General features: G+C 48.5%; 1 protein-coding gene across 1 annotated transcript in view; it reads left to right on the top strand.

Moving 5' to 3' along the window:
* The window catches only part of LOC126540133 (microtubule-associated serine/threonine-protein kinase 3-like), a 106,814-nt gene that overhangs the window by 54,576 nt on the left and 30,672 nt on the right, over window positions 1-21,566 (top strand). Inside the window, exons 10-12 of the mRNA XM_072286214.1 lie at window positions 12,090-12,565; window positions 13,235-13,364; window positions 14,814-14,965. Of these exons, the coding sequence (XP_072142315.1) occupies window positions 12,090-12,565; window positions 13,235-13,364; window positions 14,814-14,965 (758 nt within the window). The remainder of the gene's footprint in view (window positions 1-12,089; window positions 12,566-13,234; window positions 13,365-14,813; window positions 14,966-21,566) is intronic.

Here is a 21,566-nt window from a genome sequence, read left to right as displayed (position 1 = left end):
GGTACAGCTGGAGAGGACAACAAGTCGACGTGGGTCACAGAGTGAGGTGGTAGGCGAATAAAATCTATGCAGCTCAGATGGCTTGGAGACGGGTCCACAGGGTCGGCAAGGAGAGGCAAGTCAAGGCGAAGTGAGCCGGCGGAACAGTCAATGAGTGCAGAATGATGGGCAAGAAAATCCAGACCGAGAATGAGTTCGTGAGGGCAATGCTCGATGACGGTGAAGAGAACGACGGTGTGTCTCTCAGCAATGGTGAGTCGGGCAGAACACATGCCAACAATAGCGACAGTCCCTCCGTCGGCGACTTGTACAACTCGGTTCGGGGCAGGCGTCAGAACTTTCTTGAGCCGACGGCGAAGAGCAGCACTCATAATGGACACATGCGCCCCGGTGTCAATCAACGCGCACACAGGAACATTGTCGACGAGAACGTCCAAAAGATTCTTGTGCGTGGGTAAGGTGCAACGAGGATTTTGTGCCAATGTCGTCAATGCAGCTTCACCTCCAGAAGCTGCACTGTCTAGTTTTCCGGTCGGGGGAGCGGCGAGTAGGTCGGAGAAGGAGCACGGCGTGACGGGGGCGAGCGAGATTGGCGGCGGGAGGGAGAAGGCGAGCGGGAGTAGCGGGGTCGTGGCAAAGGTGTCGCAGGGTCAGATGATGGAGCGGGCATAGAAGGGGCGAAGGAAAAGGATGCGGTATAGGGGCGAGAGGGGTAATCAGGATAATAGCGCGTCGGAGAAGTCCAGCGGCTGCTGCAGTGGCGAGCGACATGTCCAATGCGTCGGCAGTTAAAACAAATCGGCTTGTCGTCCACAGTTCGCCATTCCGAGGAGTTGCGCTGTCCATAAGAGGAGTAAGAAGAGCGCGGTGGGGACGTGCGTGGAGACAAAGGTTCCGAGCGTACGGGACGAATGGATTGCACGCCGACGTTGGACAACTCTTGACGGACGACGGCCTGGATCAAGGAGATTGTCACCGGAGAATGTTCAGGTAACGGGAATGAAGGGGCCGCCGGTTGTGCCGCTTCGACCTCACGACGAATGATACGGGGCAAGTTGTCACATCGCGACGGCTGGTGGAAGAGGTCGTCACAGGATGACGTAGCAGCTGTGTTGGGAAGTCGCGTGATGTGCTGGGATACCCGGCGGCTTTTAGCATGCTCGAGACGGCGGCACTCCTTGAGGATGGTAGCGATGCTGGTGACGTTCGTAAACACCAGTAAATTGAAGGCGTCGTCAGCAATGCCTTTGAGGACGTGATTAACCTTATCCTCCTCTGTCATGTTCGGGTCAGCCTTGGCACAAAGGGCCAACACGTCGAGAATGTACGACACGTAGGACTCGGTCGACGTCTGCACACTTGTGGCAAGGACTTTCTTGGCGTTGACTTGTCGGCCAAACGGATTGCCAAAAAGGTCGCGTAGCTTGTCTTTGAAGAGATCCCAGCTCGAGATCTCCTCTTCGTGAGTCTGGAACCACGCCAATGGAGCTCCGTCGAGGTAGAAAAGTACGTTGGCAAGCATAACAGTCGGATCCCACCTGTGACTGGTGCTGACACGTTCGTATAAGCGGAGCCAGTCGTCAACATCAGGACTGCCGACTCCGTTGAAAACACCAGGATCCCGAGGTGGGGAAACGGCGACGTAGGTCGGGGCTGCAGGCGGAGACGCTTGCTCAGATGAAGTGCCGCCAGCAGGAGCCGAAGTTGCATTGTCGCCGTTGCGACCGCTGCGAAGCTCCATGACGGGTACGGGGAACGTCCACCTCCACCAAATTAATGTTACGTGAAGCTGAAGCCGAATACTATTTACAATTTATTTACAGGTAAGCTCACGGAGGCCAAAATTGCGACGCTATATCAAACCGGCACACACGTCGTCTTCGTTCTCTCAGTGCAGCCACACTGTGGCGGCTGTTCCGTAGCAATATTATTGCCTAAAATAGTCAGTGTACATCAAACATGTTCCGTGCCGGGTCGGAGTATATTTTCGTCTCACAACTTAACACGTGATATCATACAATACACAACAGCGCGTGAAGCTTCAGGAGTATTAGTAAGCTTGGACCAAGCCAAAGCGTTCGATTTAGAACACCATTACTTATTTGAGGTTTTACGATGCTATAACTTCCCTGAAGAGTTTGTAGACATCCTTCGGATGTTGTATTCGCGAACAGCTGAGCTACTGCTTAACAGCACTTTACCACCTAGATTTGATGTGACAAGGGGAGTGCGGCAGGGTTGTCCTTTGTCACCCATATTGTTTGTGCTTGCGATTGACCCGTTGTTAAGGTGGCTTAGCGAGAGCCCGCTCGTAAGAGGTCTTCCTATGCCGGGAACCGGGTGCATAACAGTATCAGCGTATGCGGATGACATCACTGTTTTTACGGGATGGGGACAGTATTGTAGAGGTATTTCGTATTTATAATCAATATGCTTCAATGTCAGGGGGCAAAATAAATATGACAGAATGTGAAGCATTAAATTTAGGTCACGCCGAAATAACGCTACCAGGGAACATTAAACAGACCGAGCATATGCAAATACTAGATATCAAATTTTGTACAAGTGGTGTTTCACCTCACACGTGGCGAGACATTGTCAGCTCCATTAAAGAACAGTCGGAAGCAGGGACTGCGTCGCCACTGCTGCTGGCAGAAAGGGCTTTCTTCGTTAAGAACGTATTGTGCAGTAAACTGTGGTTTGTTGCAAGGGTAGCTCTCCCGCCGTCACCAACAGTACGAGTAGTAAACTCACTTATTTTCTCATGGTTCTGGCTAAACAAGTCGCAATACTTAGCGCAGCAATTTTTGCGTCTGCCAAAATCCAGCGGAGGATGGAGCTTGCCGTGCATAGTTACATTCGGTAGGCTGTTGTGCACTAAGAGTACATGTCATCTACTTGATGATGATGAGTACCCTGGTAGGCCGCTGCTCCTTTATTGGCTGGGTCATTACCGTCGAACGCTTATGCCGCAGAGTACAGGAAACGTGCTTCTGACGGCGGTGCCAGCACCGCAGTATGCGGCGGCTGTGCGCTTGCAAAGCCAGCTTGTACAACTAAGAATTACAAAGTGGCGTGCGACACCAGTTTCCAGGCTTTGTGAAATGTTGTGTGAGACATCTGTACCTCCACGGACAGCTACTACACAAACATGGACAGCCGTGCTTTCACCTGATTTGCCCTCTCAAGTGAAGGACTTTCATTGGCAATATCAGTGGGGCATTCTACCTACAAGAGACAGGCTTGAACGCTGGCATGTGGTAGCGAATGATAAATGCATATATTGCGCACAAACAGAGACCAATGCGCATGTAGTAAAGGACTGCGTTGTAGCACGCACGTTCTTGAAGCTAGTTGCAAGAATGTTCGGAATATCCATCGTGCGGCCACCACAGCGCCGAGATCGGTTTGCGAGTCTCGTCTACTACAGTGCTAGCTACGTTTTGTGATGCTTCCGCAACATCGAAGAACAGCTGTTCAAACTTGGTGAAGCCGAGTTTCTTCGCCGCTGGTCTACGCGGTACATAACCGCCTCCCGAGGCAAAGTCTTTCTACAGCCAGAATAATGCTCAATTCTGTTGCCTGAGTTGAGACTGTATCTGTATGTGCCCCGGGTACCTTTCATAAATTCGAGGCCGACAGTAATGCTTTTGCGTGGACGCTGTAGTGAGTTTTGTTGTTGTTGTGTGTGGCAAAGCCAGTGTCAAGCAGACACCATTTATTATTTCATTTGCTAATCTGTTTTGTTTACATCAAGTATGATGTATTACATGTGCTGTACCTTATATTGTACTTTTCGTTCATACCACAGTTGTAAGCGTGCCTACGGGTGAATAAATTTCCTTGTCTGCAACGACCAAAGTTTGCTCGGAGTGCCCGTACAGTTGATATGATAATAACAAGGTTTACTTTTGTGCATATAAGGCTTAAAGTTCATACCCGTTGTTGTGGAGGAATGACCAAGAATGGCCACACACTCAGAGCCATATCGCCATTGATCGAAGCTGTCTACTAAGCTGGACAGCAGCCATCCGTATTTTGTATATTCAGGCGCATACCTGGTGGTCCATGTTGTGCACGGCAAGATAGCTGTGAGCACATATCCAGTGGTCCAAGTTGTCTATTTGTATCCACAAGACAATTGAATTCACCGACGATCACGATGCTCCCTAATGCGAAATTTGAGTGCAGCTCTACACGTGTTTTTATTTCGCGATATAGTGAGGCAAAGAATTTGAGAGAGACGTGCAGCAGAGTCAGCGATCGTCGAAAATCTGATCCGCGGGTCAAGCGCGTCAGCTTTTATATATGACTCGTCGAAGGTTCCACTGTAATCGCTGGTAACACTTGGCTGCACAATTCGCGTCGCGCGTACAATCAGATTACAAAACAGACACAATCGCAAACCATGACAATTGAAACAAGCGCGAACGAAACCAAACCTAGCTAAGCAAACAAGAGCGAGCGAGAGCTGACGCGGGCAGACGATAACTAGTTCTCATCAAGCGGTCCGGCGGGTCCGCATGACACCAGTTTTCCGCGCGCAACTCACCGAAGGGGCCACTCTCCGTCGTGTCTCCGTCGTGCGCGGATTGCGTCTTTCGTCTCGCGCACCGCGTTCGCTCTTTCATATTTCGCTGTCGTGCTCGTTTGCTCGGTTACGCCGCCTACGCCACCACCGCCGACGCTAGCCGCAGGAACGGGCGCCTAGGGGCTGCGCTCCAATATATACGGCATAGAAACCACGACACTTGCCAAACTATGATGAAGAGGCAAAGAAAGCTTTGCTTTTGTAATGAAGAGTAATATTCTCTTGTGTTTGTCGATTATTCTGCTAACTACGGTGTTTACTCACCGGTACTAGCCATATCGCCACTCGTCGAATAGTGGCCATGTACTGACATACATTGCAGCATAAAGCTTCAAGTTGAAACTACAATATTGCGAGGAACGTGAGACCGCAGAAATAAAAACATTTTTACTTTCAAGAGGCCGAGTGACGTTAATATAACCTTTCACAGTACACGCTTGCCGTTTAGAAGCAATATTGCCATCGTTTTTTTAACTCTATAGATCAGCTAGAAGGCAGAGGTACAAAATATTTCGCGGCATGGATCAAATAAAAGCAGTGCCCTTCCACTCTGTGAAGAAGGATGACTAGCGAAGCTGCGTATGTGGGCCCCTTAATGGAGAACAGCAGCTCCACCACAGGTCAAGTCAAATCCAATCCAATCAAACATTTATTTATTTTTTCAAAGCATCATATGTAAGACAACACACAAGAAGGATATGCAGGAGAGGGTCTCAAGGCCACAAGACTGTACCGGACCCTCTGTACATGATTATTGTGCACAAATTACGAAATTAGCAGAGAAATATGGAATTAACCAAGCCAACAGAAGAAACGGGTAAAAAAATACAAGGTTTATATATACATAAATCTGTTTTGTGATTGCATAAGAGAGAGAGAGAAAACATTTATTCGGACCATCGAGGTCGTTGCTCTTGAGGTCGAGTGGGTGGTGTCCTCTTTCCAGGACTACATTGGCCATAGCTGCTCGACGTACTTGCTGGATGAGAGCTTCTTGTCCCGCCAGGGTTTCGCCCGTCAGCTGTATTTCCCACCACTCAAATGACGTGCTAGGCGTCTTTAAGTGTTGAGGTTTGCCCCCGCACCCCCACGAGATGTGAAAGAGTGTAGGGCCTGTGTCGCCACACCAGTATCAGATGCCGCGATATGTATGTGGGAACATTTTGCTGTATCTGTGTAGGTTTGGAAATGTCTTGGTCCGAATAAGTCTGAGAGCTACTGCGTCTTCAGTGTTGAGCTTCCTGTGAGGGGGAGGCTAAATCCTGCGGTTGAGTCGCTAGATCTCGTGTCAGTCGCAGTAATTGGATGGCAGGGGCACGAAGGTAAAGGGTGGGGATTGATGAGACGATCGGTCTTGCCCCGCTCGGTTGATTAGCGCTCGAGCTAGGGCGTTCGCCCTTTGGTTCCCCTCCAGACCCACGTGGCCCGGCTTCTATGTGATTTGATGGGATTCTTGCAGCCTCTGGCCTAGCATCTGAGCAGCCAGCAGCGGTGTTCGGCCGTTGGTAAAGTTACGGCAGGCCTGTTGCGAGTCGGTAACGACATGAACTTCCCTGCCTACCCTGTCTTGTTGCTTTATTACCAGCGCCGCGCCTATGATCTCAGCCGCAGCTGGGGTCTCTACCCTGATGGAGGCCGCGAGCGTCAAGTTGTCTCTCCCGTTCACGGCGGCTACTGCGAAGAGGCCCCCTACAGAGTACGCCGCCACGTCCACGTACGTTACGTACGGGTCACCCTTGAATTGTCGGCGCTGTCAGTCGACGCGAGCCTTGCGTCGTCCTTCGTGGAGTTAATGACTCATGTGCTTCGGTATCGGGTTTGCTTTGATCTTGCCTCTACCTCAGGCGGGAGTGATCGTTGCCCATCGAGGGCACGGAGCTCCGTTGCCGTTCCGGTCCGGTGGAGGATGGCTCTGCCCGCCACCGTGTTCTGTAATATGGCTTTTTGCGAAGCCATAACCGCGTCCGACAGCTCAGCGAAGGTGTTGTGGATCCCGAGAGCCGCTAACTTTTCGTTTGAGGTGGTGACAGGGAGACCCAGGGCCGTTTTGTACGCGCCTCTGATGATGGCATCGACTTGTTCTTGGTCGCGTTTGTTTAGCGAGTGGTAGTGATACGGCATGCTGTACGTTACTCTGCTGATCACCAGAGCCTGGACGAGGCGAAGCGTGTCCTCTTCTCGTATGCCCTTGCGGCTTCTGGTAATTCGTTTGATAATCCGCGAGATCTGGTTGGTGGCAGACCTTCGGGTTTGAATGGTGTGGGAGGCTTTCAGGTTGCTCTGGATCCAAAAACCCAGAATTCTAGTCCCATTGCCTTGAGTGATCTTCCGGCCCTCAAGATAGAGGTCGATGGGGCCGGGGGACTTGTAGATTCCTTTTCCGTGCACCCAGATCACCTCGAACTTCTCGGGCGCGCAACGCATTCCGCTCGCTGTCGCAAATCTCTCCACGGCCTTTCTTTCTTTCTTTATTTGTTTTCATTGCTAAAATACAAGGACGGGGGCTAAGATAAAAGCTGCAGTGAGGCAGCTTGAGGTGCCCTTAGCCCCCGTGTTACATGGTGGCAGTGAGTAGCGCAATCAACCGTACGCAAAGAACATTACATGTAAATATTATTTACAATCATCAATCAATTCAAGAGAATTTTCTATAACGGAACAAACAAAAAAGGAATAAAGAAATGGGATAAGGATAAATAAAAGCAATGCAGATAGTACGCACCACCACATTACATACACTTGGCAATACGTAAATAAAAGTGAAAATCGCGTACACTTGACGATGCATAATTAAAGGTGAAAAGATGCGATGGTCGATTAATATTGGAAAAATTAAGAGAAAGAAAAGGACGAGCAAAAATTATGTCATTACAAACATTTAACAAGACACACATGTGAATACAGGTGAAAAAGAAATTACGCTTGATTCATTATTTACGAGAAGGTTCTGATAAGTAACGACAGTTCTGACCGCGTTATGTTAATGATGTCAATGCCAGCGTCATGTAATGAATTAAGCAGTCTGGGTAATTTATTTTTCGTCACTTGCAAACCGTAGGTGGTTCTTGAGGAGGGGTTAGACCAATGTTCTCCGTGACGGGTGATATAGGTAGCTGTATTTCTTTGCAGACAAGCAATTTCATTAAATAGGCTGTTTTCAGAGTTTGAGTTTGAGTGCCATATACGAAGGAGAGAGCGGTTGTATAGAGAGTAGATTGTAGGTATGTTGTTTAAATTGTTTAAAAAGGTGCTCACTGTGACTGTGATATGGCACGTTTGCAATGACACGTACGATCTTTTTCTGTAGCAAGTGTATTTTCCTGAGGTTAGTTTCAGTTGTTGTGCCCCACACAAGGTGTGTATAATTAATGTGTGATGCAAATAGTGAGTGGTAAATTAATATTTTTACGGATGTTGGTAGACGATATCTGTTCTTGTTTAGCATTCCTGTGATACGGCTAAGCTTTTGTACTACAGAGTCTGCTTGTCGATCCCAGTTTAGCGTACTAGAGAAGTATGTACCTAATACTTTAATTTCATTTACTATTTCTATGCTCCCATTGTTCATCTCTAAAGTGTGTCTTTGTGGAATCTTTGTGCCTTTCGCATAAAAGATTACGGCTTTTGTCTTATTTGAATTTAATTTTAGATAATTTTCTATAGACCATGAGGATATGTTCTGGAGAAACTCGTTTGCGCTGGTTATTAAACTAGTATAAGATGCCGATGAAATAAACACACTAGTATAGTCTGCATATATGATAAATTTTGCCTTGGGATAGATCGGAACAATATCGTTTATATATAAGTTAAAAAGCAGCGGTCCAAGAATGCTTCCTTGTCGGACTCCTGTTTTTATTTCTCCAGAAAATGATTTAAAGTTATTTATGTGCGCATATTGCCGTCTTTTTTCTAAATATGACTTAATTAATTGCAGTGGGAGGCCCCTGATACCATAGGTATCAAGCTTTGTTAATAATAGGTTATGGTTAATATGATCGAAGGCCTGAGTAAAGTATATAAATATACCTATTGTCAGTTGCTTCCTTTCAAAATTTTGCAGTATATGGTCTTTCTGGTGTAGTAGTGCTAACTGTGTTGATTTATTTTTTTGAAAGCCATACTGAGCTTTCGTGACAACACGATATTTTTCACAGAAGGATGTTAACTGAATGAATATTATTTTTTTCAAATCCCTTAGAAAAGTGCGGTAAAATTGATATGGGGCGATAATTTTGAATATTAAGCCTGTCTGCCTTCCTATATATTGGAATGACTTTAGCAACCTTCATTTTTGATGGAAAGATGCCTTCAGCAATATAGGTATTATAGATATGAACTAGAATGGAGGCTATATCGTGTATGACATATTTTATGGTTTTTATCTGCAGGCCGTCTGAATCACAACTTTTAGAGTTTTTCATTGCCATAAATACAGAGCAGACCTCGCCAACATTTGTTGGATGGAAAAAGATTGTGTTTGAGTTTCCGGGTAGGGAGAGAGTGGTTTTCGGGCGTGTTTGCGCTTGTGTTTCTCTGTTCAGGAAGTATTCGTTAAGGCATTCACCATGTCTGTTTCGGACAGTAAACGACCTTCTAGGCAACTTTTTTCAATAGGGTCTGCGCGTTGTTTCCGCTCTAATATATTATCAAGGTTCCTCCACAGTTTTTCTGAGCTTCCATCACACAATAAAAAAGATTGTAGATGATAGTTATCTCTGGTTTTCCTTATTTCCTTTTTAGACTGTTCCTGTAAACATTAAATTCTTTAAGATCAGCAATTTCACGAGTTTTAATGAATCTGGCGTACAACTTTCCGCGTTTTTTTTATTTTCTTTAATAGCTCTCTTGTTATCCATGGTTTTCTGCACGACTTGGGTTTATATTGTTTGACGGTGAAGTGTTTCTTATACACTACTAAGAATTTTTCAATGAACATATTGTAGGCTCTTTCTGCATTATATTCCTCAAGTACGTCCTCCCAACTTACTCGTTGTAATTCTGTTTGAAACGCTGCCATTGTACGCTCATTGATGTTCTGAAATATCCTAGTTATATTTTTGTTAACCTTTTTTAATTGGCGCTCGATAAAAATGCATATTGGATTATGATCACCAATTGGGCTGCTTAAAACAGCGTTTTTCACATGAGAAGGTTCATAATTTGTAATAAATAGATCTAACGTAGTCTCCGAGGACATTGTGATTCTAGTACTCGATTCTATAACATTTACACAACCGTTCGACAAGATTATATTTAATAAGTCATGCTGTCTAGCACTACATGCACTCATGTCAATGTTATAATCGCCGCCAAGGATCACTTTTTGCTTGTTTTCGCATGCATACGCCAACAGATGATCTACAAAAGTGAGGAACTCCTGCACGATACCGTCTGGTGGACGATAGCACACACCAAATATAACACCATCAGCTTGAATGCACAATGACTCGACATTATGCGTTATTGTTGTAAAGTCTTCCAGTATGTCACAGGGTATGGAATTTTTCACCAGCAGAGAGACACCACCGCCGCGTCGAGTTGTTCTGTTCAAGCAAAGTGTTTTCTTTAGCGGTAGTCGAACAATATTAACATGATTTGAGTACCAGGTTTCACATAACATAATGACATCACAGAGGTCATTTATGTCATCGAAAAAGGTTTCTAGTTCTCCAAGTTTGTTACAAGCAGATTGTACATTCATATGTAAACAGCTCACGCCTTTAACTGCAGCAAAAGAAGAAAACCATTTTTGTTTATCGATAAGACCGAGCTGCCCCATTGGAATGAGATCAGTAACACCAAAAACGAAGACTCAGGTGCTGATGGCCGGGAGTTCATTCACGTCTTTCACTACCGTCGCTGGTTCACCACTCGATTTGCGCATCAGCACCTTGTCATTTGAATGCCAAACAAACTGATAGTCTGCATTCTTCGCCCATTCTTTAGTGGCAGCAAGAAGCAAGAAGCCTCCTGAAGGGTCGCCTCTTTTCGCGCTAGGGAGCCCTTGGTGGCCCAGGGCGTGATGTCGTCTGCGTGCAGGGCGTAACCTAGGTCCGGGATCTTCCCCAGCTCTTTGGTGAGCGCTAGCATGGCGACGTTGAAGAGAATCGGGGAGACTATCGCTCCTTGCGGTGTTCCTTTGTTCAGCACGTCCATCGTATCCGATCGAGTCTGGCTTATTCCGATGGTTGCCGTCCGGCCCGTCAGGAACGATTTAACGTAATTAAATATGCGCTCCCCGCAGCTGATGTCGTTCAGTCCCTTGAGAATGGCCTCGTGAGACATGATATCGAAGGCCCCTTTCAGATCGAGTGCGAGCAGGAGGTGGTCTCATCCCTTCGGGATGCCCTTGAGAACTTCTTCCCTTAGAATTAGGAACGCATCTTGCGCAGAAAGTCCCGGCCTGAAGCCAATCATGGTGTGCGGGAAGAGGTCAGCGTCCTCTATGTAATGTTGTAGGCTGGTTTCGATGACCCTCTCGTACAGCTTACCGAGGCACGAAGTCAGCGAGATGGGACGCAGGGCGTCGATCGCGGGCTTCTTGCTGGGCTTCGGAATGGTCACGATTTCCGTGTGTTTCCACTCGTTCGGTACGTGGTCCTTGCTCCAGAGTTCCTCGTTTAGCTATTCTGTGAAGTCCTGGATTTGCATCGGGCTCAGGTTTCTGATCATGGCCTAGGCATGGCATAAATATTTGATAAAGAAATACAAATTCATACTAACAGTGAATATATACATGCAAAATTAACATGAGCAGTAACAGTGCATTGTTATCACGTAAAATAATTATAAAGATAAATTAGAAAAAAGAAAGGAAAGAAACAAAGAAACAAGAAAAACCTCGGCCCGGCATTGCACTATCTTCGGGATCGGCCCACGTATCGAAAGTGATTAACGCCAGCGTCACCTCCACTGTAGGTCTGCCCGGCATTACACTATCTTCGGAATCGGCCCAAGTAAGGGGAGGGCTTAACGCCTTTTTCGCCTCCGCCGCGGGAAATGCGCACGGTCAAAAAGCACACAGTTTGTAGACCGGAACCACACTGACGCCCTGGCTCTGTGCACGTCACCGTATAACAATTTCTGATGAACACTCGTGAGAATGCGTTTGCGCTTGTTTAAAAACGCGAGAATATTGAGTGCACTTGATTTGTGTGCTTGCAGGCGCCTGAGGAAATGTTGATACACATCAATATAACCGTTACAATATTATGAGTGATAATAAGCTCTAAGATAATCATACAATCTGGCCACATTGTAATATTATTGTAAATATGTTTGCAACAGAATACGTATAACAATGTATATATACCACAAGCCCCCCCAGATATGTTCTATGGTTACGTTCAAAGGTGTGCGCTCACATTACCTTGGGGTCAAAGTGCCTTACGGGGACAAAACGTCCATCATAACAGCTACACCATGTTACTTTCAAAGGTACAGTGCGCCCACTAAAGCAATGTGCACATAACGGCATGCGTGGTGACTGGCGCAGGTCGCGCCGCAGACTGGTGGTCAGCGGGCATAGTTTTGTACAAGCTTACGACGGGCCGGGTGCCGTTTCGTGGCAAGACGAAGCAGGCCCTGCGCGAGCGCATCATCACGTCGCCGCTCAAGTTTCCCCGCACGGAGGACCACCCGCACTCGGCGACGGCACCGGCCAAGGACATGATGTACCGCATGCTCAAGAAGAACCCAGTGGAGCGGCTGGGGTCACGCAATTACAGCGACCTCAAGACTCACCCGTTCTTCGAGCAGTTCGACTGGCAGATGCTGTACAACCGGACCAACCTGTGCGAAATATCCAGCATCGCCGAGATCCTGAAGGCGGACGCGGAGAAGGGAAACGAACCCGACCCGGACGACCAACGACGCCACCTGACCATTGACGAGATGACCGACATCGCCTTCGACACACAGAGACCGCTGCTCTGCTACGCATCGGGAAGCTTCAAGAAGCTCATGAACACGGTACGCCCACGCCGTCATAATTTGTCTGCAATGCAATGAAAGCAGCAGGAAGGTTCTACGGCCTTGGGTCTTACATAGCAGAATCACTAAAAACGTCTAGCATTTCAACAGGCGACGAAATACTTGTCGATCTCTTAATTGCAGTGGAACGTACGAATATTCAAAATCTTTCTTGGCTTCACTGAAAGAGAGCGTTATAGCCGAAGCAAAATGCACTGCGGTCCTGGAAAAGTACACCAAAGCAATGCCAGACCCAAGCAGCCGATCTAACAAGGAGGTTACAGATAGCAAGGACAGGCCAGGTGAATCATGAAATCTACCAGAATGTCTACGAGCTCGGAAGCCGTGTATTCAGAACTGCGTTTGCGCTTGCTACCGTAGGCCCGTAGTTTAAGACAACTGCATTGCGCTTGATTCTAAAGTGTACACCTCACCTCTCGTTGCGCGTGCCACCTGCATTATTCGAACGAAATGTGCTGGGAAGCGTGCTTACAGAATTTCGCATATGTCCTATAGTCGCAACAACACACACCAACATCGTTCCTGATGTATAAGATTGCTCCCGATTTGTATTGGCGGCACTTACAAGGACTGCCGTTTCATTTGTCAGTCAGCTGATGTCAAAGAATATACATTATCATCTAGCATTGCCCCTTTTTGTCGGCGCAGGTCAGGGAAAGCAAGACGGCCATTAATATTTCCCCCACATTCATGGACACGAGTGGCTTCTCGACCACTCCCGTCGACTACCGCGCCGCCACGCCAGGCCAGAGCAGCATCAAGACGGGACTCGCGAGCAGTGAGTGAGCCTGCTACTGATCTGGCACCCGTGGCTGGCCCACAAGGGAGTAGAATACTGGCCATAGAATGCAGTAGAATATAATGTCTACGTAGGGTCTAAAGAGACGCTAAAGAGAAGCGATCAATCAGTTGAGTGATATATTGTCACGTAAAGAAAACCACCGACAGCGAGGAGCGCGGAAGCCGCCGCGCGCTGTCTGCCCACTGCTGAGTGAAGTAAGCAGAACGTCGCCTCGAGGGGCGCGGCTTTGCGCTCGCTGCATTGTTCCCTGTTGCGGTTCCGCACACTCTGATTCCTCGTGCGACAGTTCAGCGGGTAATCGCATTTTTTCCACATCCAAAAGTTGATATGGCTTGTACGGAGAGCCCCCATGTCACAATTACAGTGATCCTGCGGGAAATAAAAGCTTAAAAGTTAATGAATTTTTTGTTAATTAGAGACTCATCGCCACGTGTAGGACAGCAGCGGTGGCGTAGAGGTAGAGCATGCGCCTCGCATGCAAGAGGGCCGTGGTTCGAATCCCGGTGCCGCGCAATTTTCCACGCGGATTCAAAAAAAGAAAATCCGCGTGTTGATAAAATTGCATAAACAGGCCTGGAGCGCGGCCTGTTTCACTCCCTCACCAGAGCAGGATTGGCCACCCTGGTGCAGTACTTGGCCACAAGCTCCTATACAACAATAAAACCACGTGTAACCCGTCATCGCCACCAGTCACGGCATGTCTCCCAAGGAGCCGTCCTTTTATTTCTAAACGGCTATTTTTAAATATCGATTAAGTTCTTCGCGGGAACAACCTGTATAGCGATATCTCAGTAACAACAAGGGCAACCTTTAATTGTTTCGCACTCGACTGAATACCCACAAAATTTCCGGACCGGTCTGTGGCTTTACGAAGGGACGCTGCACTGGTCCTGCGTCACATGCTATAGGATGCTAATATACAGTAAGCTGAGAGACTGTCTGAGGTGAGAATAAAAATAATGTATATCAGTGCATATGTTGCAGTTTGTGCTACCTTATGGCTGAGCAAGGCATCTTTGCTTTGCTACCTAAATTATTTCTCCGCTTTCGAAATATTCTTGCACTCCGGTTGCTTGAGAAGTGATCTTAGCCTAAGATCTTTACAGCTCTTGCTTTGTTATTTCTTGCGTGTTCTGCTCTTATGAGTGAAAAACTGGTAAAAGTTGGTAAATTGTGCAGGAATAAATTGTGGGGAGAAGTCTCGGCTGAATTCCGCCTCATAAATTTATCCCGTATTTATTCATTCCTCTATCACGCCCTTCTTTTTTATATCTGCTCTGTCCAGTCAGTAAAACGGTTCAAACATTCTTGCTTCAGTTACTTAAGTTATGTTCTCAGGTTATTTTCTTGGGCTTCAATTTTATGGGCAACGTTTCTAGGATAAACTGACTTGTTTTTCTTTACATTCTTTTTCCGCACATGCAGCTGCGAATGAGAAGAAAGAGGGTCCAAGTTCCAGCATTGGAAAAGTCGAACTTATCCTTTTCCGGAAGAAGAAATACTGGAAATATTGGAGCTTCGGTTTTTCGATGCGCAGAGTGAAAGGCGAAGACGACAACTTTTATCTCTACGTCGATGTAAGTAGGTTTGTTAGGTTATTGTGGGTGTTTTTCACTTCGCTCTGCACCACAGAAGCAAAACTTCAAATTATGAAAAATGGGCGGTGGTAGGCCTGTACTGTATTTTTCCTGGTAGTAGTATGCGACCATGACAGCAGCTCAATCGAATGCATTGACACTTGTCCAAAAACACTTACATGCTATCACTCGCAATATCTTACGTCGGCAATAGCAAAAGCCATTCGAGAGTATGAGAGTATATAGAGTTCAGTCTTGCTACTAAGAAAGGCACGCGAACATATACAGGAAATGTCACACTATGGCAAGGAGAGACGCAACATTGAAAAGGTTATTTCAAGGTAACACTGTCGCTTTCATCTATTTGTGGACGCTCCATCCGACACACAATGTTAAAAATTTTAGACCGTTACTGACAACTGCCGTTACAAGCCGTTACCAACACTCAGAACCACCTATAGGCCCACGCGACATTGGTGGCGGCGGCAATGTCAGAGTGTAAGTACTATCTGAAAGGTCAGTTTCTGTTTAATAAAGATGGTACCCGTTTCCGAGCCTTTGTTTTCGAGCACGCCGTCTTCACAGTAGCACATTGACACGAGTACTTGCTTATGTTTTATCCGGTGACCGCGTTTCAGCGGCTAACAAGTATTAAATTATCGCTCAGCGCATGACGCGCCTGAATGCATCATGATCATTCTCGCCGGTTTCGTCGGTTGTCTGTGCTGTAGCTTTGTAATCAGATCACTTGCGCGATGCGAATATTACACAGTTGTAGCTAAGGTCCCTCTATAATTTCCAAGGTAGCGCCATCTGCCGCGCGCGCCAGCTAGGAAGTTCCTGTAGCAGACGGCGCCCACGCTAAACCGCGGCGCCGCGGCATTCGTGAGGTGAAAAAATATCTGCATACGCGCGGAAATAAAACCTACTGGTGCCTGACTGTGGCGAAAAACGAAAGAAGGACCCGAACTGCTAAATTTAGTCCTTTAATTTCAAATAAGTGATCCAAGAAAATAGCTCAATAGAGAGCGTAATGAGGGCTTGATCGCCTCGATTCCGCGTGTTTACATTTCGATCGTTTGCGCTCAATCGCCGCGCGAGCCTTGGTGATTGCTTGCGCTTAATCCCGTATGCTCTGTGAAATCTTTTGCATGTAAGTGTGCTGCGTACACATAGCGGTTGCATTGAACGAAGAAGTAGTGTAAAAATGAAGGCTGACAGTCGCTTGGACCGGAAAACTTTCGACATAACGTCGCTCAAACGTGCGATTCTCAAAGCACGCGACCCTCACGGCAACTAAACAACATCCTGTGTGTTTGTGGAAACGAGTGCGCCAACAGTCTTCTTGTCGCTGAGTGTGTCTGTCGTGTAGCGATTACACGACGACTGCTGTGTCTTGTGGTTCAATGCTACGAGCCAGTGCAACTGTCGTGACATAATGAAGAGGTGGTATGGATCGTGTCAGCGTGTCTCCTCGATTGTGTTCGGGCTGCCAGCGCGATCTGATCTCGCGGCACACCAACATCGAGCGTAGTGTGTGCGCGTGTGTGAATGTGGTTGACTGTTCTCGTGAACCGTGCGACGTCGCCGCGTAAACTCGAATCATGACGCGCATTGTTGTGTTTATCCCTTTTCGCCTCCGTGCACCGCTAAATCCCCGTAAGAATTAGAGGGCCCTTATACGAAACGCACGCGGATTGGCCCAGCTAATACTGCACTGCGTTTTGCTGGCAATCCGCGCATCGCTTGTGGCGTTTTTCTTATGTTCATTTGCAGTTGTGTGTTTTTCATCAGTAAAATGGCATTGCCGATTACTGAAACATCTTCGAGTGTAAGGGAAACTTGGAAGGAACGAGCTCGCAGCTGTATGTAATGTACTTTGATATACTGTATTACGCTTTATTATTTGACGGCCAGTAGCTGTGGCTATGCAGTATTCGTTTTTAAAAACAGAGTAATGCAGGCACTTAGCAATATATTTATTCACATATGCAATGCACAAAATACGATTAGGATATTGGAAATTACATTTTGGACATGTTGTAAAGCGCAGTTAACAACGCGCGCACAAACACAGGAAAGTGTAAAAGTAGAATTCACTGCTGAATTTTATTTTTTATCGCACGTAACGCAATGCGGGTATTTGTCAGCGAGTTAATGCGTTTCTGCCCCACTATTTACTTGCATGCTAGGTCATACTGCACTTGCTAAGTCAACGGGCTCGTAATGCACTAAAATCAGTAATCTCCACAAACTTCGGCCGTCAACATTCATGCGCGCGAATGAAATAATACTGCAGCTCTGCACACACAGGTGTATACTTTCTCTCGCACCTTCGTATCGCTCTACGTCACTTTCCTCGCATAGTCGTGCAGTTACCGACGGTTCAGTCTTTCCGTCCATTTCTATGCAACCAGAATTATCTTCTGGTTAGGTTTTGTTTGCTGCGCGGGATGTAACATAACTTCTTGTCGTCCTCCGTCTGATCTCGGCACCCATCCGCACAGCAACAAGGCATTTCGGTCCTTCGCATCCTAGGTCATGCCGATCTATTCAGCGGGCTCACAGCGAACTAAAATAAATAATCTTCACAAACTTCGGCCCTCAACATTCATGCACGCGAGTGAAATACTATCACCGATCGACACACGCACGTGTATACTTTCTATGGCACCTTTGTATCGTTGTATGTTACTTGCCTCGCATAGTCGAGCTGTTACCGACGGTTCAAAGTCCGTCCGTGCAATTCTGTGCAACCATACTTTTCGTCTGGTTAGGTTCTGGTTGCCGCGCGCGATGCAAAATAACTTCTTGCCATCCTTCGTCCGGTTTCGGCACCCAACCGCACAGCAACAAGGCATTTCCGACCTCCCGGAACGAAATTATCGCAGCGATGTGCAAAGCACAACAGGCGAAACGCGCGCTCTTCGCCCGGCGCGCAGGAACTTTCATGGCGGCAAAGGGGCGGAGCAAGGTCACATGTCACCGATCAGCCTATCGCACGCGTTGTCGGCTGGATCAAAGCCTGGCGGTACTTTAGGGATTTTAGTTGTAGCTGAGCGCGTTTACGGGCCAGTGGACCCAGCGGGCGAGTGTGTTACGGCGCGGGCCGCTCGCTCGCTTGCCTCCTCTCCCCAGCGGAGATCGCGCAGTGGACCGGCGTTCTAGCGAAACAAACATGGCGACCACGGCTAGCACTAGCGGCAGTTGGCAATGTCGCCGGCGTCGTCTTCAAACGAGGCGCTGGCTCGTCTGCAGGTAAAAAAGCCTCAGAAGTGTTTCGGAGAGTATTTTTGTTTAGTATTTGCAGCCTAATAAAAGTAGGCTTGGCTTATAATCTCACAGTAACTCCATCCTTGTTCCGCAGGTGGCAAAGCAAAGCGAGCACTCGACCGACATTAGACAGTTTTAGTACTGGGTACGTTGCGTACGTAACGGCATTACGAACGCAAGATGGCTACGTCCTGCAAAGTGCGCATGTGCAGAACGCAACACGAACGGTGCGTGAAGCGCATCCACGCATCCGATTCTTGCGTGCTTATGTAGGAAGCCTTGCGTGCTGCTCTCGTGGTTCTCATTTGTTCGGGAGAGCACGAGACAAAGGAGTTGCGCAAAATGGCGGCGTCGAAGGTGACCAATGAAAGGTTGTACTTTTGAATGGCCTGGCTGTGGCTTAGCTAAGGTTAGGCCCAGGATGCGAAGCATACTAGCCTTTATTTTAGTTGTTGAACCACTGTTTAGCCTGGTGAACTGCTGTTGCTTGGCTATATTTGGTTCGGCTAGACGAAGAAACAACTCATGCGTTACTCTGCTTCGCCTTCAAGAGTGGAACGCGACAGCGTTCCCGTCGACCCGCCAAGGGGTGTAAGACAATGGGCTACGGCGCAGCGACTACGCGCCCCGCATTGGACGCGGTGAGCGTCGAGCAACGCAGCGTTCGGCGCGGCAACGAAATGTGCGCCTGAGCAAGCGACGCACGCCTGAGCCTTAGAAACAGCTCGTTTCTAAGGCAACACCGCATTCACTAGAGGCGCTTTTGTACCGCTTAGAAGCATCGTACTCGTGGTTCATCATTCTACTTCCCGACGCGCTAGCGAACGGACGCAGGATCATGAGCTCCGCTGGAGCGGCGTTTGCGGCCCTTGCCGGCCGCGGAAACAGGAGCAGCGTCGAAGACGAAAAGGACTATGAGATCGTGCTGCCTACTTTGCCCACCGGTCGTGTTGTTTTAAACACGTTGTTCTTGCACGGCGACGTGCGGGTGAGGCCCTACAGGGTCGAAGATTTCCGAGACGCCCTCGCCAACGCTGGTGTGCTCCCCGAGGTCGTGGCGTTGGGAGCGTACCAGATCAACCATGTGTGGGCGGTGACGTTCAACAGTGCCGAAGCCACAAGGAAACTGGCTGCTTTCAAAGAGCTGCAAGTTAAAGGCCGCCGCTGCATTGTCATTGACCCTGAGGACCAGCAGGTTAAACTGCGCCTGCATTGGATGCTCCACGGGGTGCAAGATGAAGACATCCGGACTGCTTTTGCGGCGTTCGGGAACGTAACCGAGGTGACGCGGGAGCGTTGGCGCGTCCAAGGCATGAGAGAGAAGGGCTCGACCACGAGAACCGTGCTGCTCAAGCTCAAGCCGGGAATGCAGGTGGACGACCTGCCCCACCAGGTTCGAGTCGCCGGTGAGTTGGCCCTTGTGGTGGTACCCGGGCGGCCGATGCAGTGCCTGCGCTGCCATGGCACGGGCCATGTTCGCCGCGACTGCAAGGTGCCCAGGTGCTCGAAGTGCAGACGCTACGGACACGCGGACGCTGACTGCGTCCGTACCTACGCGTCGGCTACCGGGCTGGGAAAGACGGATGAGGTCGCGGAACTCATGGACGTCGTTGAAGCCGAGGATGCAGCGAGGGGAACGGACGAGGCGGGCAAGCAGACGGGGCCACTCGACTCGTCAGCGTCTACCGGCGACGACGCCCTCACTGGGGATGGTTCAGCGAGCCAACAACCAGCGGATGACTTGCCTAGGTCAAACGAGACAACCGGAAAGGATGGGGAGAACACTCCGGAGCCCAAGGTCGTCGAGCCAAAGGGTCCGAACGAGCTGCAACCGGACAAGAGTGGTGCCCGCACGCCGACCAGCGTCTCCGCTGCGGCGAAGCGTTCCCACGCCCAAACCAGCGCCGACGGTGACCAGACGGCGACGCCTGGAGCCGAGGAGCCCCCGGCAAAGGCGCCTCAAAGCCGCCGTCCATCGTTGCGGCCGCGCCCTAACGTTCCGGGGGACAAGCGTGCCGGAAATTCGGAGTCCCGAGGACACGCTCATGTTCTTCCGCCGGTCCGCACTGGCGGCGATGGCGACGTCTAGCCTCGTGCTAGACGCGAGAGGTAAGCACCATATTGCCGGTCTCTTCTCCTATTGTTAAAATGGCTCCAACGTGTCCGTTGAAAGTCGCTACTCTAAATGTTCGAGGACTGGCAGGGAAAAGAAAGCAAGGCCAGCTTTACCGGCTTATAACGGAGCACGACATTGATGTGCTAGCCGTGCAGGAGACGAAAGTCGACGGTGAAGAAGAGACCGGCGTTATGGTGCGGCGTTTCACGTCTAGGTTTTCCGCCGTAGTCAGTCATGCGGTGGGCACATCCGCTGGATGTGTCCTTTTTGTTAAGAAGTTGCCTGGGTTAGAGGTGCATGCAATTTATTCGTGTGTGTCGGGCCGATGTGTTGTCGTCGATTTTTCGTACAACAACAACGAGTGGCGTATTCTATGCTTGTACGCGCCCAATAAGGTGGATGAAAGGGCTGAGTTTTTTCACCACATTGAAGAGCGTCTATGCAAGGGAAGACAGCTCATAGTAATGGGCGATTTCAACTGTGTCCTCAGTGCGCGGGATAAAACAAGCGTTCGTGGGTTTAGAGAGAAAAGCACGGAAGTATTGTCGCGAATTGTAGAGAACTGGGACCTTGTGGATGTGGCAGAGTGCCTCGAAGGAGCGCGTGCTGTGAAGTACACACGGTTTGAGGGCTCTAGTCACGCACGGCTCGACCGCATTTATGCGACCGTTGACATCGTTCCGCAGTGTAACAGTTACGAGGTAGTGCCAGTGTCTTTTTCTGACCATTGCTTGGTTCAATGCTGCATAGGAATTCCAAAGCGAGGTAACGCTTTCTCATGGGAAACGTGGAAATTAAATAACAAGCTTCTTCAGGATGAACCGTTTAACCGAGCAGTAAGAGAAGAAATAAGGAAAATAGACCCCAGTAATAACCTTCACATATGGCAACAGTGGGAGCTGAGTAAGGAAACCCTAAAAATAAAGGCAATAGAGAGGGCCGCCTGTATTCGTTTCGCAGAGAAACAGAAAGAGACTGAGTTAAAGACGCTTCTTCAACAACTGCTCAGGCAGGAATCTCAGGCACCGGGCAAATGGATAGAAGACATAAGAAAAGTGAAACAACAGTTAGAGCAACTTGAAGAGCAACGCTATAGGGGAGCCCTGGTGAGGGCAAGGGCTGAAGACACAGCTGCAGGTGAAGCGCCTTCGAAACGAGCGCTAGGGTTAGAAAAAGCACGCGCTGAAAGGAACCACATAGAAGGAATAGAAT

Source organism: Dermacentor andersoni, chromosome 2 (genome assembly GCF_023375885.2).
Source record: "Dermacentor andersoni chromosome 2, qqDerAnde1_hic_scaffold, whole genome shotgun sequence".
In the NCBI taxonomy this organism is placed as follows: Eukaryota; Metazoa; Arthropoda; class Arachnida; order Ixodida; family Ixodidae; genus Dermacentor; species Dermacentor andersoni.
The sequence above is the reverse complement of the archived record's forward strand: the minus strand, read 5'-3'. Positions and strand labels throughout refer to the sequence as shown.